The sequence below is a fragment of the Daphnia magna genome, linkage group LG7 (assembly GCF_020631705.1).
Source record: "Daphnia magna isolate NIES linkage group LG7, ASM2063170v1.1, whole genome shotgun sequence".
Classification (NCBI taxonomy): Eukaryota; Metazoa; Arthropoda; class Branchiopoda; order Diplostraca; family Daphniidae; genus Daphnia; species Daphnia magna.
In genome coordinates, this window is record NC_059188.1 from 7,319,566 (window position 1) to 7,338,545 (window position 18,980).

The 18,980-nt window shown below is 39.8% G+C and overlaps 3 protein-coding genes, 4 non-coding genes and 1 pseudogene across 7 annotated transcripts; 2 read left to right on the top strand and 6 right to left on the bottom strand.

The window, feature by feature from the left end:
* Positions 1–409: 409 nt before the first annotated feature.
* LOC123474521 lies at positions 410–1,433 on the bottom strand (annotated as a pseudogene).
* A 491-nt stretch (positions 1,434–1,924) lies between these two features.
* Positions 1,925–2,970, bottom strand: LOC123474522. The gene is made up of 2 exons (XM_045176729.1): positions 2,818–2,970; positions 1,925–2,758 (listed from the first exon to the last, which is right to left on the bottom strand). Exons 1-2 carry the CDS (start codon positions 2,968–2,970, stop codon positions 1,925–1,927), a joined length of 987 nt encoding a protein of 328 aa, XP_045032664.1.
* An 838-nt stretch (positions 2,971–3,808) lies between these two features.
* On the bottom strand, positions 3,809–3,881 carry Trnat-agu. Its single transcript has one exon. It is a non-coding gene; the product is annotated as a tRNA-Thr (tRNA).
* A 240-nt stretch (positions 3,882–4,121) lies between these two features.
* Positions 4,122–4,194, bottom strand: Trnat-agu. The gene has a single exon. It is a non-coding gene; the product is annotated as a tRNA-Thr (tRNA).
* Positions 4,195–7,256: 3,062 nt separating this feature from the next.
* On the bottom strand, positions 7,257–7,329 carry Trnat-agu. The gene has a single exon. It is a non-coding gene; the product is annotated as a tRNA-Thr (tRNA).
* A 4,093-nt stretch (positions 7,330–11,422) lies between these two features.
* LOC123474523 lies at positions 11,423–14,496 on the top strand. The gene has a single exon (XM_045176730.1). It carries the CDS (start codon positions 11,539–11,541, stop codon positions 14,494–14,496), a length of 2,958 nt encoding a protein of 985 aa, XP_045032665.1. The 5' UTR covers positions 11,423–11,538.
* Positions 14,497–15,392: 896 nt separating this feature from the next.
* Positions 15,393–17,027, top strand: LOC123474524. The gene has a single exon (XM_045176731.1). It carries the CDS (start codon positions 15,393–15,395, stop codon positions 17,025–17,027), a length of 1,635 nt encoding a protein of 544 aa, XP_045032666.1.
* A 442-nt stretch (positions 17,028–17,469) lies between these two features.
* On the bottom strand, positions 17,470–17,542 carry Trnat-agu. The gene has a single exon. It is a non-coding gene; the product is annotated as a tRNA-Thr (tRNA).
* Positions 17,543–18,980: the final 1,438 nt, after the last annotated feature.

An 18,980-nucleotide genomic window follows, 5' to 3' on the forward strand; every position in this document is an offset into this window, starting at 1 on the left:
CCGTTGAGAATTGACATTCCTGTTACAGAATACATAGTCTGTAGCCAACGGATGAAGGTGGTGGGATAGCCCATGACATCCAGAATCCTCCAGAGGACTTCCCTGTTAACCAGGTCGTAGGCCTTTTCAAAGTCAACTCCAACAATGGCAGCGCCCATATCCCGAATCGCAAAGTTGGAAGAGTCATGGCATCCCCGGTCATCAACGAATTGAATGACATCTCTATAAAGCATTAAATTGTCAAAAATCAATCTACCAGGTACCCCACCTTTTTGATGAGGCCCTATGGTAGATGACAGTGTCTGCCTCAATCGTCTCGCTAAAACAGATGCCATGACTTTGTAGTCACAATTCAGAAGAGAAATTGGCCGAAAATTAGAAATTCCACAGAGCCCTGAAGACTTGGGAATTAGCCTGATCGCCGCCTGGCCCTGCGATGACGTAAGAGTTTCCCTTTCAAGGATATGATTGAACATATCCAAGAAATGGGGTGCGATCACGTCCCAAAATTCTACGTAAAACTCGTAAGGAATGCCATCGGTGCCAGGAGACTTGTTTGATTTCATCGCCATCAGAGCAGCTTTAATCTCAAGGAGGGAAATTGGTGCAGTCAGGTTTGGGGTTGGCTTAAAGCAATCTCTTACTCCCTCAAGAAAATCAGTACCTGCCAGTATGTCAGGAGAAGGTTGATTTTTAAAAATTTTACTGAAATGTGAAATAATCTCTCCTGAAATGTCCTCTTTGGTCGATAAGCATGTGCCATTAGAGGCAATGATTTTATCAATACGACATTTTCGGTAGTTAACTCTAGCTCTATTTACATGAAAAATATTGGCTTCCTCCACCTCTTGGCCTTCAAAGCAGCGGGAACGAATCCCATACCCTTTAAGTGTGCTCTCCTCCCAAGACTTTGAGAATTTCCTCAACTGGTGAAAGGCAACCCAATCAAAGGTATCTGCTTCGGCCATCTCCTGAATGCAGGACTGGTAGAAAAATTTCGTTTCCCTAATCATTCTAGCTCTTTGTTTAGAATAATCTACCGAAATGCGTTTGATACCTGGTTTCAGTACACTCTCCCACCAATTTGCGACATTACTTTCCCTAAGAGGATGATTGGCAGATTCATGAATAAAATTTTTTACATAGTTTTGATAGCCTTCTTCTGACAGTATGGAAGTATTTAATTTCCACAAACCAGCAGGGGATCTAGTACGATGTGGGAGATCGAGATTGCAGGTAAAAGTTGATTGTACCGATTGATGATCACTAACCGACAAAGATTGCAAATAAATATTTACAAAATTCTCTGCAAAAGATCGGCTAGCATATATCCTATCAAGTCGAGAAGAACCGGAGGGATGGTAAAAGGTGTGCCCCGGTTCACTTTTATTTAGCTTTTTCCAGATATCTACCAGATCAAGACCAGTAACCATCTCTTTCAAAGCATAGCTGATAATATTACTTTGGGAAGAGAAGGAGTCGGAGCATGCCTTATCTTGGATGTCGTCTACGCAGTTAAAATCCCCCATCAACACGAAGGGCAGTCAAGTAGTTATTGTGTAAGCAGGGACGGTTTGACGAAGAAAGTTGTTTCTCTCGGTTTTTACGTGACTACCTGACGGAGCATAGATATTAATGAACGTGAAACATTTCACGTCAATAGATATAAGCCTTCCGTCGGGTTCTAGAAGTAATCGAGAATAGTCCAGACCATGTCTAATGAGAATGGCTGTTCCATTTTTGTTGGGACCGACATTTGCCAACAAACGGTAGCGACTTTCAATAATTGGACAAGAATGAAATGCTACCTCTTGAAGTCCCACGATATCTAGGTTACCGTCCCTGCAGAAGTTAAAAAGAATTTGACGTCGCTCGATGGACCTAATCCCTCCAATGTTGATAGATGCGATTTTTAGCTTTGCAGTCATTTAAATGGTTTCTTGGGTTGAGAAGTGGACAAGGTTGGTCTAGAATTCTGGGGTGTCAATGTTGGTTTGAAACGTTTGCTTTGTGGTACAGTGGGAACTTTCAGGTGGTCACTTGTTTTGTCAGTTTCCATGGACTCAACTTCCCCCAAATTGGGTTCCACTGGTTCCATGGAAATTGTCATAGGTTCCGAGTCATCAGGTTGTGTTTCAGGGATTATCATTTGAGCGGGCGGAGTCTGTCGTGGTAGGTCGTCTGTGGATTTAACGGGTTGTTCGGTGGGAGAAATTTCTAAGTTGGGAGTCCCCCCTGAGAGTGAACTTTGTAATCCACACTCAAGAAGGGCCTTAGAAACCATGGGGTCTACATCTAAGGGTAGAGTGACGGGTTTTTCCGGGACTGTCTCTGTCTTTTTAGTCATTTTATTACTGGGCTTTTGGACAATGATAGGTTCCTTATTACGTCTCAAAGTTGGGCAGTTGTAGCTAAAATGGGTTTCGTCGTCACACAGTCTGCAAGTAGGTTTTTGTCCCTCATACTTTACCATGGCACGATAGCTGCCAATAGTAATGTATGAGGGAATATTCTTAGTCAACGTCATTCGTACTATCATCCAAGTGGCAAGGACAGGGTATAAAACGTCATCCTCTGCCACCCGATAGCGTTCCCAACGAGCATCAATTATGGTTCCAAATTCCTTCAGACGTGTCTTTACTACTCCCAAGTCTAGATTCTGTGGAATCCCTGCAATTCTGACAAATTTCTCCGGAATATTACTGTCCCTGATGACTACATTAACTTCTTTCCCTCCAATTCCGTCCTGACGATACCACTGTGTTGGGACAAAAAATTTGAGGTGTATGCCTCTGTCGTAAACGTAATTCTAGCGACCTGATTTCTCGTATCTAGCACAGCAACTAGGCCTAAGAGATCCTGTGGCTCAACCTTCAAACTACGCACGAACCCATGTACCGCACGCATACTCAATCTCGGGAATTGAACCCCAAAATCGACATCTACACTATTGAGCCACTTGGCAGCCATTGTCCCCTAGACAATGTAAACAAACTGCCAAGGGGGAAGGGGGGGCCCCCACACAAGTAAACAAAACACCGAAAAGGATAAATTTGGGGAAAACAAGAGAAAAACAAGAAAACTATACAAAATAAACACTCTAGAATATGAAAATAACAACAAAAAGTAATGAAAATCAGCAATAAACTCACAAATTGATGGGGAAACAGAAGAACACAAAAAACACGTCTGCATCCAAGTACTAACGGGACCCTCCTACTAGGCAGGCGCTTTGCCATCTAAACCATGCGATCATTGATGTAATTAAGCTGTTGACAATTAAAAATCTTTGAATGTGATGAAAACAGATCATGAAAACCAACAGTCTTTACAATCTCAAAGTATCATAAACATGTGATAATACTATAATTTTGTAACACAGTTATTGTCATCAGACTAGATGTCGTATATCAATTTATACAAACTTTAGAGACGATATTTGTATCTTCCCTAAAGATTCACACAAAAATTAATATTCACATTAATTTTCTAATAGGTACCAACGATACTCGAACTCGTGATCTCCTGCTTACTAGGCAGGCGCTTTGCCATCTAAGCCATGCGCCGATTGCTGTAATTAAGCTGTTGACAATTAAAAATCTTTGAATGTGATGAAAACAGATCATGAAAACCAACAGTCTTTACAATCTCAAAGTATCATAAACATGTGATAATATCATAATTTTGTAACAAAATTATTGTCATTAGACTAGATATCGTATATCAATTTATACAAACTTTTAGAGACGATATCTGTATCTTCCCAAAAAATTCACACAGAAATTAATATTCACAAGAATTTTCTAAGAGGTCCCAACGAGACTCGAACTCGTGATCTCCTGCTTACTAGGCAGGCGCTTTACCATCTAAGCCATGCGACCATTGATGTAATTAAGCTGTTGACAATTAACAATCTTTGAATGTGTTGAAAACAGATCATGAAAACCAACAGTCTTTACAATCTCAAAGTATCATAAACATGTGATAATATCATAATTTTGTAACACAGTTATTGTCATTAGACTAGATGTCGTATATCAATTTATACAAACTTTAGAGACGATATCTGTATCTTCCCTAAAGATTCTCACATAATCTAATAATCACAAGAATTTTCTAAAAGGTCCCAACGAGACTCGAACTCGTGATCTCCTGCTTACTAGGCAGGCGCTTTGCCATCTAAGCCATGAGACCATTAATGTAATTAAGCTGTTGACAATTAAAAATATTTGAATGTTATGAAAACAGATCATGAAAACCAACAGTCTTTACAATCTCAAAGTATAATAAACATGTGATAATATCATAATTTTGTAACAAAATTATTGTCATTAGACTAGATATCGTATATCAATTTATACAAACTTTTAGAGACGATATCTTTATAAACCTTAAAGATTAACACAGAAATTTAATTACACAAGAATTTACTAGTATGTCCCAACGAGACTCGAACTCGTGATTTCCTGCTTACTAGGCAGGCGCTTTGCCATCTAAGCCATGCGACCATTGATGTAATTAAGCTGTTAACAATGAAAAATCTTTGAATGTGATGAAAACAGATCATGAAAACCAACAGTCTTTACAATCTCAAAGTATCATAAACATGTGATAATACATAGTTTTGTAACAAAATTATTGTCATTAGACTAGATATCGTATATCAATTTATACAAACTATTAGAGACGATATCTGTATCTTCCCTAAAAATTCACTCAGAAATTAATATTCACATGAATTTTCTAATAGGTCCCAACGAGACTCGAACTCGTGATCCCCTGTTTACTATGCAGGCGCTTTGCCATCTAAGCCATGCGACCATTGATGTAATTAAGCTGTTGACAATTAAAAATATTTGAATGTTATGAAAACAGATCATGAAAACCAACAGTCTTTACAATCTCAAAGTATAATAAACATGTGATAATATCATAATTTTGTAACAAAATTATTGTCATTAGACTAGATATCGTATATCAATTTATACAAACATTTAGAGACGATATCTTTTTAAACCCTAAAGATTAACACAGAAATTTAATTACACAAGAATTTTCTAATATGTCCCAACGAGACTCGAACTCGTGATCTCCTGCTTACTAGGCAGGCGCTTTGCCATCTAAGCCATGCGACCATTGATGTAATTAAGCTGTTGACAATTAAAAATCTTTGAATGTGATGAAAACAGATCATGAAAACCAACAGTATTTACAATCTCAAAGTATCATAAACATGTGATAATACTATAATTTTGTAACACAGTTATTGTCATTAGACTAGATGTCGTATATCAATTTATACAAACTTTAGAGACGATATCTGTATCTTCCCTAAAGATTCACACAAAAATTAATATTTACATTAATTTTCTAATAGGTCCCAACGAGACTCGAACTCGTGATCTCCTGCCTACTAGGCAGGCGCTTTGCCATCTAAGCCATGCGACCATTGATGTAATTAAGCTGTTGACAATTAAAAATATTTCAATGTGATGAAAACAGATCATGAAAACCAACAGTCTTTACAATCTCAAAGTATCATAAACATGTGATAATATCATAATTTTGTAACAAAATTACTGTCATTAGACTAGATATCGTATATCAATTTATACAAACTTTTAGAGACGATATCTATTTAAACACTAAAGATTCACACAGAAATTTAATTACACAAGAATTAACTAATAGGTCCCAACGAGAGTCGAACTCGTGATCTCCTGCTTACTAGGCAGGCGCTTTGCCATCTAAGCCATGCGACCATTTATGTAATTAAGCTGTTGACAATTAAAAATCTTTGAATGTTATGAAAACAGATCATGAAAACCAACAGTCTTTACAATCTCAAAGTATAATAAACATGTGATAATATCATAATTTTGTAACAAAATTATTGTCATTAGACTAGATATCGTATATCAATTTATACAAACTATTAGAGACGATATCCATTTCTCCACTAAAGATTCACACAGAAATTTATTTACACAAGAATTTACTAAGAGGTCCCAACGAGACTCGAACTCGTGATCTCCTGCTTACTAGGCAGTCGCCATGCCATCTAAGCCCTGCGACCATTGATGTAACTAAGCTGTTGAAAATTAAAAATCTTTGAATGTGATGAAAACAGATCATGAAAACCAACAGTCTTTACAATCTCAAAGTATCATAAACATGTGATAATATCATAATTTTGTAACAAAATTATTGTCATTAGACTACATATCGTATATCAATTTATACAAACTTTTAGAGACGATATCTATTTCTTCCCTAAAGATTCCCACAGAAATTTATTTACACAAGAATTTACAAAGAGGTCCCAACGAGACTCGAACTCATGAATCCTGCTTACTAGGAAGGCGCTTTGCCATCTAACCCATGCGACCATTGATGTAATTAAGCTGTTAACAATTCAAAATCTTTGAATGTGATGAAAACAGATCATGAAAACCAACAGTCTTTACAATCTCAAAGTATCATAAACATGTGATAATACTATAATTTTGTAACACAGTTATTGTCATCAGACTAGATGTCGTATATCAATTTATACAAACTTTAGAGACGATATCTGTATCTTCCCTAAAGATTCACACAAAAATTAATATTCACATTAATTTTCTAATAGGTACCAACGAGACTCGAACTCGTGATCTCCTGTTTACTAGGCATGCGCTTTGCCATCTAAGCCATGCGCAGATTGCTGTAATTAAGCTGTTGACAATTAAAAATCTTTGAATGTGATGAAAACAGATCATGAAAACCAACAGTCTTTACAATCTCAAAGTATCATAAACATGTGATAATATCATAATTTTGTAACAAAATTATTGTCATTAGACTAGATATCGTATATCAATTTATACAAACTTTTAGAGACGATATCTATTTAAACCATAAAGATTAACAAAGAAATCTAATTCACAAGAATTTACTAATAGGTCCTAACGAGAATCGAACTCGTGATCTCCTGCTTACAAGGCAGGCACTTTGCCATCTAAGCCATGCGATCATTAAGGTGATTAAGCTGTTGACAATTAAAAATCTTTGAATGTGATGAAAACAGATCATGAAAACCAACAGTCTTTACAATCTCGAAGTATCATAAACATGTGATAATATCATAATTTTGTAACAAAATTATTATCATTAGACTAGATATCGTATATCAATTTATACAAACGTTTAGAGACGATATCTATTTCTTTCCTAAAGATTCACACAGAATTTAAAATTCACAAGAATTTTCTAATAGGTCCCAACGAGACTCGAACTCGTGATCTCCTGCTTACTAGGCAGGCGCTTTGCCATCTAAGCCATGCGACCATCGATGTAGTTAAGCTGTTGACAATTAAAAATATTTAAATGTTATGAAAACAGATCATGAAAACCAACAGTCTTTACAATCTCAAAGTATCATAAACATGTGATAATATCATAATTTTGTAACAAAATTATTGTCATTAGACTAGATATCGTATATCAATTTATACAAACTTTTAGAGACGATATCTGTATCTTCCCTAAAGATTCACACAAAAATTAATATTCACAATAATTTTCTAATAGCTCCCAACGAGACTCGAACTCGTGATCTCCTGCTTACTATGCAGGCGCTTTGCCATCTAAGCCATGCGACCATTGATGTAATTAAGCTGTTGACAATTAAAAATCTTTGAATGTGATGAAAACAGATCATGAAAACCAACAGTCTTTACAATCTCAAAGTATCATAAACATGTGATAATATCATAATTTTGTAACAAAATAATTGTCATTAGACTAGATATCGTATATCAATTTATACAAACTTTTAGAGACGATATCTTTTTAAACCCTAAAGATTAACCCAGAAATTTAATTACACAAGAATTTACTAATATGTCCCAACGAAACTCGAACTCGTAATCTCCTGCTTACTAGGCAGGCGCTTTGCCATCTAAGCCATGCAACCATTTATATAATTAAGCTGTTGACAATTAAAAATCTTTGAATGTGATGAAAACAGATCATGAAAACCAACAGTCTTTACAATCTCAAAGTATCATAAACATGTGATAATATCATAATTTTGTAACAAAATTATTGTCATTAGACTAGATATCGTATATCAATTAATACAAACTTTTAGAGACGATATCTATTTTTTCCCTAAAGATTCACACAGAAATTTATTTACACAAGAATTTACTATGAGGTCCCAACGAGACTCGAACTCGTGATCTCATGCTTACTATGCAGGCGCTTTGCCATCTAAGCCATGCGACCATAGATGTAATTAAGCTGTTGACAATTAAATATCTTTGAGTGTGATCAAAACAGATCATGAAAACCAACAGTCTTTACAATCTCAAAGTATCATAAACATGTGATAATATCATAATTTTGTAACAAAATTATTGTCATTAGACTAGATATCGTATATAAATTTATACAAACTTTTAGAGACGATATCGATTTCTTTCCAAAAGATTCACACAGAATTTAATATTCACAAGAATTTTCTAATAGGTCCCAACGAGACTCGAACTAGTGATCTCCTGCTTACTAGGCAGGCGCTTTGCCATCTAAGCCATGCGACCATTGATGTAATTAAGCTGTTGACAATTAAAAATCTTTGAATGTGATGAAAACAGATCATGAAACCAACAGTCTTTACAATCTCAAAGTATCATAAACATGTGATAATATCATAATTTTGTAACAAAATTATTGTCATTAGACTAGATATCGTATAACAATTTATACAAACTTTTAGAGACGATATCTATTTAAACCCTCAAGATTAACAAAGAAATTTATTTACACAAGAATTTACTAATAGGTCCCAACGAGACTCGAACTCGTGATCTCCTGCTTACTAGGCAGGCGCTTTGCCATCTTAGCCATGCGACCATTGATGTAATTAAGCTGTTAACAATTAAAAATCTTTGAATGTGATGAAAACAGATCATGAAAACCAACAGTCTTTACAATCTCAAAGTATCATAAACATGTGATAATATCAAAATTTTGTAACACAGTTATTGTCATTTGACTAGATATCGTATATCAATTTATACAAACTTTTAGTGCAGATATCTTTTTAAACCCTAAAGATTAACACAGAAATTTAATTACATAAGAATTTACTAATAGGTCCCAACGAAACTCGAACTCGTGATCTCCTGCTTACTAGGCCGGCGATTTGCCATCTAAGCCATGCGACCATTGATGTAATTAAGCTGTTGACAATTAAAAATCTTTGAATGTGATGAAAACATCATGAAAACCCCATGCGACCATAGATGTAATTAAGCTGTTGACAATTAAAAATCTTTGAATGTGATGAAAACATCATGAAAACCAACAGTCTTTACAATCTCAAAGTATCATAAACATGTGATAATATCATAATTTTGTAACAAAATTATTGTCATTAGACTAAATATCGTATATCAATTTATACAAACTTTTAGAGACGATATCTATTTCTTCCCTAAAGATTCACACAGAAATTAATATTCACAAGAATATTCTAATAGGTCCCAACGAGACTCGAACTCGTGATCTCCTGCTTACTAGGCAGGCGCTTGGCCATCTAAGCCATGCGACCATTGATGTAATTAAGCTGTTGACAATTAAAAATCTTTGAATGTGATGAAAACAGATCATGAAAACCAACAGTCTTTACAATCTCAAAGTATCATTGTTGTGCATCGGCACAGGTGATGAAAGAAATCGCGATATGGCAACGGTGGCGGGGGAGGAGAAGAAAAACCAGCGGGCAGTCGATCCAGACATTCCAACGAGGCCGGAACATTCCGGTGAATCGAGAGATTTACGTGCTTAATTTTGAGTTTAATCTAATCGATTGTAAGGTGCGCGTGTTCCCTTGTACCGTGATTCCGTATCGAGAATACATATTCTTCGCTGTCTACGGTGTTCGTGATTGATTATCCTCAGCGGACAGCAGTCCGTCACATTGGTGCCGAAACCCGGGATCGAACTTCACGTCCCTGCACATCTTCCTAACGTGGCAAAATTCTTATCGTAGGTAAGTCAACGAATTTTTCATATTGGGTGTGAACGCACGCTGAGCGAGCAATAAATATCGTCGATACCGAAATTCACGTCACGACCACGAGGTCCCTTTTCGAACCCTACCTCCTCTCTTTATCTATTTCGTCGCGCGAAAGAACAAACTTCGAACTCCACCTCTTCCCACCGATCCTTTTCTTTTCCTTACCCCCCCCCCCTCCCCGTTGTAAAAGTCGACGGCCAATTCATTTAAGTTTTCTTTATGCTAAGTTATATACTTTTCCTTTCATTTTTTTTATACAAAGGGACATTTTGTGGGGCTCTAACATACAAAATAATAGCATCCCGGAAGGGTCGTCTTCTCTCATCTTTTACCCTTCCTTGGGCTGATTAGTTTTCCCCAATGTTTTATTATTTTATGGAGAGATGAAGCTGTTCGTCATCAAATGGGGGGATCTAATCAAACGGCGTAGCAACAGGACATGGATGGCTCTTCATTCATTGACGTTCTATCTCCATCATAACGACGACCTTATTTGAAATACCGTTTCTATAGTTAAATGAGGGTATCGAACGAACTAATAGAAAGAAACGAATAGAAATAGAAAGAATATGGCCGTGCGATGGCGAACGTTTTCGGGAAAGGTATAAGTAAGTCAACCGTGGGTTTAAATAATTCGTATTGGTAGACGCATATGTGCTTAATGCGAATGTTTATTTTTTCGGCAATGTTTTACAAAACATTGAAGGGTGGTTTTTCGGTGGCCGGTTATTTAATTTGCTATAAACGAACCGCAATCATGAAATATTTGAACTACTATTTGAACTTTGTACTTTAAATTATAACGGTCAACAATAAACACAGTGGAGGAAATTAACATTAAATTAATCCTTGAGGCTACTTCAAACGAGATAAACGGGGCTGCCGCCTCTGGCCTTTGCTACAAACACGCTGGCCTCATATCTGTAATAAACGCACATTGTTTTTAAATTATTTTAACCACTGGAAATTGTCATCCCCGTTAAGTTATGTTACTGGAAATTATTCGCTTGTTTACCTAAAATTTATGATTATGATGTTTTTACCTACACAGGTCGAACCTACGAACACAAACATTCAACTTTCGAACATACCCAGTACTCGTTTCGAACAATTCTATTCCGAAAGGGTTTACAGGTATACTGTTCACGAAAACCTGTTAGCCTTATATTTTGATAATTAATAATTCCTTTTTACCTCCAGATCGAACATATGAACACGAACATACGGCCTTCGAACACACATACTCGTTTCGAATAATTCTCGTCCGAAAGGGTGTCTATACTGCTTAAGAAAACTAATTGCTTCTACGTTTCGATAATTAACAATTGTTTTTACCTACCCAGATCGAGCATACGAACACGAACGTACGGCAACGAGCACAGTCCCTCGTTTCGAACACGCCTTGTTCGAAAGTCTCTGAGAAAAATTTAACTCACTGTCCGTGCGACGTACGTCCACAATCTTCCGACGCCATGGACGACCTGGAATTAATGAATGCCCCGGATTTGTTCCGGCTACGAACCACTGCAAAACGCCAGCACACGAACCTCGTTACGCGAGTGTACAACATGATTAACAGGCGGGCAGCGCAAGCTGGATTCGTGGTGTTGTCAACGGATCTTGAAGCTGCGCTAGAGCGTGTCACGGCGATAAACGAGCGGTACGTCATCGCGGGAGAGCTGGATGATCAAGAAAGAGCGGCAGCAGAGGACTACATCCAAGGCGTTGCTGCGGTAAATAGGCAAGCACGGCTTGCCATTGGAGGGTATTTACAACCCGGCACTAACCCGCGCTTAGAAGGATGGATCGTTGAAGACTCGAATATTGATCAAGCTCTGCAGCAGCATCCCCCGACTGAATCCACTGGAGCAGAAGAAGATCGGGATAGCGGTCCAGAGCATAATGAAATAAACCAACGACCTGTTCACAGGACCACGCCGGCCGATCCTCCCATCGACCCATTAATTTTGGGCTCAACTGGTGGCGTCAATAACCAAACCGAGCCTAACGAGGCCAATAAAGCGAAACGACGAAGAATTGAACTTGAATTCGAACTCGAAAGGAAAAAGGTTGAACGTTCCCGCAAGATGGATGATCTTTTGCGTCAATGCGAGAGAGAAGAAGAAGATCTTAAAATAGCAATCGAGCGCGAAAGGGTCTTGGCTGGTGCGCTTGATGGATCGATTCAAGGAAACCCAATCCTTTCATCCACACCAAAGCGCAATATGGATACCGTCGGAAACTTACGACCCATAGAAGCAAACGAAAGATCGGCAACATTCGCTCCGCCAAGTCGTTGGCCAAAGATTATCGTCGAAAAATTCAACGGGGATCCGCGAAAATGGCAAAGATTCGCGCACGGTATTCACGCCACCGTTCGCGACGCGAACATCCCTGACTCCTACAAGCTTTTGGGCCTTCAAGACAACATTACTGAAGATATTCGGAAAAGGATGGGCCACATTTTCAACGGATCATATGCATTTGAGTCGGCTTGGATTAAAAGAGAAGTTAAATATGGAAATCCAGGTCTTATAATGCAGGCGCATAACCAGCACCTTCTCCAAGTCCAGCCTTTCAAAACCAGGGACTTTAATTCGCTCTTCACTTTAGCGGCAGATGTCCGTGATGCCGTATCGAGCGTTTCCGTTGAGCACTCAAAGGAGTTTACGTTTTCAACCGTCATCACCTCGCTCGCCTCAAAGCTTCCAATTCAGCTTCAAATCGACTGGGGAAAATATGCATATTCCCTTCGTCCGAATCTACCATCGCTACGAGATTTCGACAAGTGGATTGATATCGCTGTCGGAGCAGAAGAGTATCGCGGAATTCGACTTTCCGTGGCCGGAGATACCGTTAATAAACCCGCCCATAATATTCACCCTCGGCAGCAAGGCGGCTATGGTCAACCTGGTAGCAGTGGTTATCGTGGACCTACTGTGTTGACGAACGGAATTCAAGAAAGGGTAGCAGCTCCGCAGTGCCCTGCCTGCAGTGCCAATCCTGGTCATCGCCTCGAGTATTGCAACGTTTTCAAGAAAATGTTGGTCAACAAACGAGCAGCTCTCTGCGCCGACAACAATTTTTGTTTCAAATGCTTGACACAAGGCCACTACGGAAGAAATTGCTCCCGCACTGACGTGAAATGTAAGGACTGGGGAAAGGCCCACAACACTCTCTTACACGGAGCCGATCGCCAATTTCCGTCTGCAAAAAGTCAAGGTAACGAATCTCTAAATGTATTAACGATTCGTGCACCTAACCCGAACCGCATACGTCCCGTATTGCTAGCCATCCTACCCGTCACTGTAAAAGGTAATGAGTCCGTCGCCGAAACATTTTTGGTATTAGATCCGGGGAGCGAGGCCACGCTCATTACGAACGCTTTCGCAGCAACTTTAAATTTGACAGGACCCACCTTTCGTATCCGCTTCGGTAACTTCAATGATTCAATCACCATCGACTCTAAGGTCGCTTCGTTCCGCATTGCGTCTATGAACTATGAAGCCTCCATCAGTGAAGCTTTTCTCGTTCCAAAAATCAGTCTATCACCTAGAAAGATCGATTGGCCAAAACTGAAGACACACTGGGCTCATCTTGCAGACTTAAATTTGCCAGCAATAGACTCTTCTCAAGTTGGTGTATTGATTGGAGCGGACCAACTTTCGGCCCATATACAAAAGGAGATTAGGGAATCAATTGAAGAAGACGGCCCTACAGCGATTCTAACTCAATTTGGATGGTCGGTGGTGGGAAAAATTCCAAATTTTCTTGTGGCCGGGCCAAGCAAGAAATTATATATCGACATTCACTCAGTTTCCCATGATGAGGCGCTATGTAATCTCGTAGAACAATTTCACTCTACCGAGTCTTTCGGTACGGATGTTTATGCTCCCACGATCACCTCGGCCGAAGATGCTCAAGTAATAGCCGTGCTCGAATCATCAGCAATTTTCATCGGGTGCGGATGGCAGGTGGACCTCCCTCTACGCTCAGAAGGCTTTGTCTTCCCTAATAAAAGAAAACAGGCTGTGTCTAGGTATTATGGGATGGAACGACGTCTCTCGCTGCCGGAAAACCAACATTATGCGGACAAATACAATCTCATCGTAAAAAAGCTTATTGATTCCGGCACCGCTGTAAAGGTAAACTCGTCTGCAATCAACAAGCCGGAAGGAATGATATGGTATTTGCCGCATCACTTCGTTGAAAATCCAAACAAACCAGGAAAAATCAGAGTGGTTATGGATTGTGCTGCGAGTTTTTGTCAAGTCTCGCTCAACACCCAACTTCTCCGTGGGCCGCCGTTGCTCCCAAAGCTAATCGGAGTGCTTCTACGATCGAGGGAATGTCTTTTTGCGCTTTCTGCGGATATAGCGGCCTTTTATCATCGCGTCGGAATTCCAGAAAAACATCAGTCTCTCCAATGATTTGTCTTCCGCGAATTCGGAAGCAATAAACCGCTGAAGACATATCAAATGACGACCTTGGTATTTGGGGCAGTTCATGCATCAACCACGGCAATTTGGGTCTTGCAGCATGCGGTCAGTCAAAACAGAAATTATCCCGAAGTTGCATCGCGAATAAGGCAAAATTTTTACGCTGATAATTTAAGTGACTCGTTCGACACCGAAAAGGAAGCCATAAAATTCGCAAAGGACGTCACAGAATCGCTGGCGATCGGTGGTTTTAAATTAACGGGCTTTGCGTCCTCATCTAAACGAGTCCTAGAAACAATCCCAGCGGAAGACCGAGCCGCATCGATCCTTGACTTAAATTATGGCGCCTTACCGACAGAATACATTTTGGGGCTCGCATGGGACTGCAACAGCGACTGTTACAAATTGAGAATTAAAGAGCTGCCTCCAATCATGACGAAACGGGAGTTGTTGTCGGCGATGTCAAGAGAATTTGACCCATTAGGAATTTGCCTTCCGGTCATTACGTATGCAAAGCTACTCTTTCAAGAAACGTGCAAACTACGGTCAAGGATTCCCCCTATAAGAAGCCGATTGGGTGGGACGAGCCTTTACCAGAGTGCATTCTGGCAAAGTGGAATATATGGGCCGGCTCATTGTCATCTCTCTCTCAAATTTCCATTAGGCGATGTTTTCGGTCGAGTGACGAGAAGCGCGCAGATTGCATATTTGACCTCATCGTTTTCTCGGACTCATCTCTCCTTGCGTTCGGAGCTGTGGCTTACCTAAAGACAACCTGTCACGGCAAAATGCACCTCGACTTCGTTATGGCGAAGGGCTGCATCGCACCCACCAGCATCCTAAGTATTCCCAGACTGGAGCTACAAGCGGCGGTACTAGCGATCAGAATGACGAAATCCATCATAAGAGAAATGCGCATCCCGATATCATCCATCGAATACCGAACTGACTCCGAAATCGTGCTTCACCAGATAAATTCTTCACATCACAAGCATCCAACTTTCGTGGCCAACAGAATCGGCGAAATTCTCCGTCACTCTAGTCCCGAGCAGTGGAAATTCATATCTGGTAAGGATAATCCGGCCGATGACTGCACTAGAGGCATCACCCCTGACTGCTTCAAATCCAATAGTCGGTGGCTAACCGGCCCGTCCCAGTCGCAGTTGTCAGCAGCACAAGTTTTGACTGCGTCGCTCAACCAAGCAGAAGATCCTGACCCATCCATAGCACTGTCGGTTTGTGCCCTAGATTTTTTCTCCCTTCCCGTCAAAACCTCATTGCCAGCCGTTTCAAAGTTGATTGCGGATAGTCAAGATGGTCTTGCTCTATTAAAGCGTGATGTAGCCTTGTCATTGCGCAAAGGAGCCAATTTGGAGTTGCCAATCACTGATGATGAATTAAAGCAAGCAATGCGGACGTGCATCATTGTTGCCGCCGAGGAAGCGTTTCCGGAAGAAATCATCGCTCTCAGAAGTGGGAAGCTAATTCCGAGAGATTCCGTCCTTCGTAATGTGAATCCTTACATCGATCCTGCGGACGGGCTAATGAAGGTGGATGGCCGTCTTAAACATGCCAAGCTGCCACAGCACGCGCGACAACCCGTTATTCTTCCCTCGGATCATCGTCTGACCTCGCTGATTGTTGCTGATGCTCATAACGAAATTAATCATGCGGGAGTAGAACACACTCTTTCAATTGTCAGAAGGAAGTATTATTTAACTAAAGGTCGCAGGTCCATTCGGAAAACCTTGGCGCGTTGCGTAAAATGTCGACGTAGATGTGTACAGCCCCGGCCACCCATCATGGCCAGTCTTCCTAAGGAAAGACTGCTGCCATTCGTTCGACCCTTTTCAACATCTGGTCTCGACTTCTTTGGACCTTTTAACACCGTGATCGGTCGACGCGCTGAAAAGCGTTATGGTCTTCTCATTACGTGCTTTTCAACCCGTGCTATACACCTGGAATTAGTGTACTCTCTCTCCGCCGACTCCTTTCTCATGGCGCTGCGGCGGTTTATTGCTGATCGTGGCCACCCTACAACCATTTATTCGGACAACGGGACCAATCTGGTTGCGGGAGAGAAGGAGTTGCGCGAAGGAATTGTGAACCTCAACTCAAAGCTGGTGACCGAGGAGATGATCGATCGGGGAATCAATTGGAAATTTTCGCCGCCATCAGGCCCGCATTTTGGTGGTTCGTGGGAGCGCCTTGTCGGCTCCAGCAAGAAATCTTTGCGCGCTGTTCTGGAAGAGCGCAGCGTTAATGACGAGGTGTTGCTGACTGTATTAAAGGAAGTTGCGTCGCTTCTCAACACTCGCCCTCTCACGCATGTTTCAAGTGATCCGTCCGAACCGGAACCGTTAACGCCAAATCATTTTATTCTCGGCTGCCATCATCCCCATGGAACCGTGTCAAAACTATTCCCAGGAGAAGATGGTTGCGTCAGACGTGTCTCTGTCAAAACGGCGACTTCTGAATTAACCCGCCCTGTTGTAAAACTTTGTCTATTTTCAGATGCGTAATCGGCCGGGCGGGACTGTTGTGCATCGGCACAGGTGATGAAAGAAATCGCGATATGGCAACGGTGGCGGGGGAGGAGAAGAAAAACCAGCGGGCAGTCGATCCAGACATTCCAACGAGGCCGGAACATTCCGGCGAATCGAGAGATTTACGTGCTTAATTTTGAGTTTAATCTAATCGATTGTAAGGTGCGCGTGTTCCCTTGTACCGTGATTCCGTATCGAGAATACATATTCTTCGCTGTCTACGGTGTTCGTGATTGATTATCCTCAGCGGACAGCAGTCCGTCACAATCATAAACATGTGATAATATCATAATTTTGTAACAAAAATATTGTCATTAGACTAGATATCGTATATCAATTTATACAAACTTTTAGAGACGATATCTATTTCTTCCCTAAAGATTCACACAGAAATTTATTTACACAAGAAATTACTAAGTGGTCCCAACGAGACTCGAACTCGTGATCTCCTGCTTACTAGGCAGGCGCTTTTCCATCTAAGCCATACGACCATTGATGTAATTAAGCTGTTGACAATTAAAAATCTTTGAATGTGATGAAAACAGATCATGAAAACCAACAGTCTTTACAATCTCAAAGTATCATAAACATGTGATAATATCATAATTTTGTAACAAAATTATTGTCATTAGACAAGATATCGTATATCAATTTATACAAACTTTTAGAGACGATATCTTTTTAAACCCTAAAAATTAACACAGAAATTTAATTACACAAGAATTTACCAATATGTCCCAACGAGACTCGAACTCGTGATCTCCTGCTTACTAGGCAGGCGCTTTGCCATCTAAGCCATGCGACCATTGATGTAGTTAAGCTGTTAACAATTAAAAATCTTTGAATGTGATGAAAACAGATCATGAAAACCAACAGTCTTTACAATCTCAAAGTATCAATGTGATAATACCATAATTTTGTAACACAGTTATTGTCATTAGACTAGATGTCGTATATCAATTTATACAAACTTTTAGAGACGATATCTATTTCTTCCCCAAAGATTCACAGAGATATTAATATTCACAAGAATTTTCTGATAGGTCCCAACGAGACTCGAATTCGTGATCTCCTGCTTACTAGGCAGGCGCTTTGCCATCTAAGCCATGCGACCATTGATGTAATTAAGCTGTTGACAATTAAAAATCTTTGAATGTGATGAAAACAGATCATGAAAACCAACAGTCTTTACAATCTCGAAGTATCATAAACATGTGATAATATCATAATTTTGTAACAAGATTCCTTCGGTAATGTCCTTCGGGCAATTTTTTTGAAAAAAATTGTCCATAGACATGTAACGTGGGCCAAAGATAAACAGATTTTGGATCCAAGATTTCTAAATTTCAATCAATTTATAGTGCTTGCTTCGTTCTCCGTCTTGTCTTCTTTCACACTTACGTTTCATAACGTCACCGTTATCAAAATGTTCGGTAATAACAAGCCAAGTCTTTCAACTTACGCTTTTCGCAGAAGCGTCAATTATTGGCGTCAATTATTGGACCAATAAACTAGTTTTGAATTAGAGAGTAATTGGCATTCAACTATAAAAACCTAATTTACAATTTACAGGAAGAGTAATCATCAATACCTTTATTATGAAGGGGAAAGCTGAATTGCAAGCTAAATCTGGAAGATCGCATTCCATGAAGTATGAAGAGTCACTACCATATATGAAAGCTCTGCATTGCAAACTTGTTTGTTGAACTGTTAATTATTAATTATGTCGATTTGTAAGTTCGGAAATGAAAATCTGAGTCCTTGAACTCAATCTCTTTCTTTTCATTGTCTTTGCAAGCTATTAACAAGTTTAGGAATATTCCATGCTTTTTTTAATCGCCTCCGTTCGGCCTCTCCTGTTGCTATACCATATGGTGTGCCACGTTACCGATAAGCGGATCCGTATAGATGAGTATAGCGCTCCTTCAT

Coding starts and splice junctions, on each gene's coding strand:
- LOC123474523 (XM_045176730.1), top strand. CDS start 11,539: ATGGACGACCTGGAATTAATGAATGCCCCGGATTTGTTCCGGCTACGA.
- LOC123474522 (XM_045176729.1), bottom strand. CDS start 2,970: ATGGCTGCCAAGTGGCTCAATAGTGTAGATGTCGATTTTGGGGTTCAA. Junction 2,759..2,817: donor TGCTAGATACGAGAAATCAG/GTCGCTAGAATT, acceptor GTCCCAACACAG/TGGTATCGTCAGGACGGAAT.
- LOC123474524 (XM_045176731.1), top strand. CDS start 15,393: ATGACGAAATCCATCATAAGAGAAATGCGCATCCCGATATCATCCATC.